Source organism: Aptenodytes forsteri, unplaced genomic scaffold, assembly GCF_000699145.1.
Source record: "Aptenodytes forsteri isolate BGI_AS27 unplaced genomic scaffold, ASM69914v1 Scaffold486, whole genome shotgun sequence".
Classification (NCBI taxonomy): Eukaryota; Metazoa; Chordata; class Aves; order Sphenisciformes; family Spheniscidae; genus Aptenodytes; species Aptenodytes forsteri.
The window spans coordinates 1,139,822-1,141,210 of NW_008795717.1; the positions used below are offsets into that span (position 1 = coordinate 1,139,822).

Consider the following 1,389-nt stretch of genomic DNA (forward strand, 5'->3'; position numbering starts at 1 on the left):
AAGCCACCAAATGCAGTTATGAGCAATGTATCATCAGATCTCTTGTTCCCGTTCTTTGATGGCCTTGATTGCCACCTGACATATTGCTCAGTAACCAAATTCTCTTTCTAGAAAACAGTGCTTCTCTGGCTCCCTGGTACTGCAACATTCTTCACATCACTGAGGTTTATAAAGTGTTTGGTGAAAGGTTCTGTAGACATGTCAAGTACTGGTTGGTATTCATGAAAAACAGGTTCTTCCCTAAGCCATTAAAACTAAGAATATCTTCTTGCAGGAACCAAGATGTCTTGGCCAATTGATGTCAGTATGGAAGAAATACCGCTGGAAGATGATGAGCGAGACAGCATAGAATACAAGATCCTAATGGCCTACGCCCAGCGGCGGTTGTCTGCCAGTAAATATGGGAAACTTCTGAAAAATGAGGCTAATGTGCAGAAATCATCGTCCTTAATCAGGAGAAAAGTAAAGATTGACCATCAAAGGGATAGAGGTGGACCAAGCCGAAGACCAGTTTTTCAGGGTGGTGTGATGCAACAGCACAGCAAAAAGCAACCGAAGAGAAAATATTCCCCAGGATATTGTCTACCTTTTTTCTGCAGCAGAGCAGAGCAGGAAAAGCCCCCAACACTGGCATTGCGCCAAGGTGACGTGGCACATTTGTCCATTTCTGAGACACAGTCTGAGAGCCTTCAAGAAGGGAATTCTCAGCATCAGACAAGTATGTCTTAGTTCTTTCCTTTTGCTGTTTGTCTCTAAATCTCTCTCTAAATAGCTTAAATGGCTGGTGGCCTGTGGAAAGGCAGGAGGAGGAAGGTGATTTCTTTCACTTTTTGGTCACCTCTTATGCTAGCTCTATTGACTTCCAATTAGGAAGGCAGATTGCCAGATCTTCAGTAGTGCTTGCACACACAAGATTCATGCTTGTGACTGGCTTTTCTGTTTTCCATCGTATGGTGGTAAGTATTGTACAATTGCACAGGTTGGTTTTTTTCTGAGCATTGGCTTTTTCTTTTTCATACCTGGTTAGAAAGAAAACATAAAACACTGGTCAGACTGAAGACCTCCACACTAAAATCAAGGAAGAGAAGTTGTTTGAAGGCCTGTTCAAGGAGCTTTATCATGCGATAAATATTCCACACTAAAGACAGAAGTGGTAGGTTCTGCTCGAAACCCTGGTGCCAAGCAGTTGGCAGTGACCAACCTCAAGCACAGAGCAGCCCGTGTCTCTGGGCCACCTCTCATAACCTGACTTTGTATCTTAAATTGAAACAGTCTTCCAGAGTTATCTAAGTCTCCTTTACACATTGCTGTTATATTAAGTCTGAACCTGCCCTCCCACGTGTTGGAAGAAGAGGCTGGGGGGGGGGGGGGGGGTCTCCCGTGTACACG

General features: G+C 44.1%; 1 protein-coding gene across 1 annotated transcript in view; it reads left to right on the forward strand.

Annotated features, from left to right (window-relative positions):
* The first annotated feature begins 282 nt into the window (after positions 1–282).
* Positions 283–1,389, forward strand: part of BCL2L14 (BCL2 like 14) — a 6,220-nt gene continuing 5,113 nt past the window's right edge. The window contains exon 1 of the mRNA XM_009283541.1: positions 283–718. Coding sequence (XP_009281816.1) covers positions 283–718 — 436 coding nt within the window. The remainder of the gene's footprint in view (positions 719–1,389) is intronic.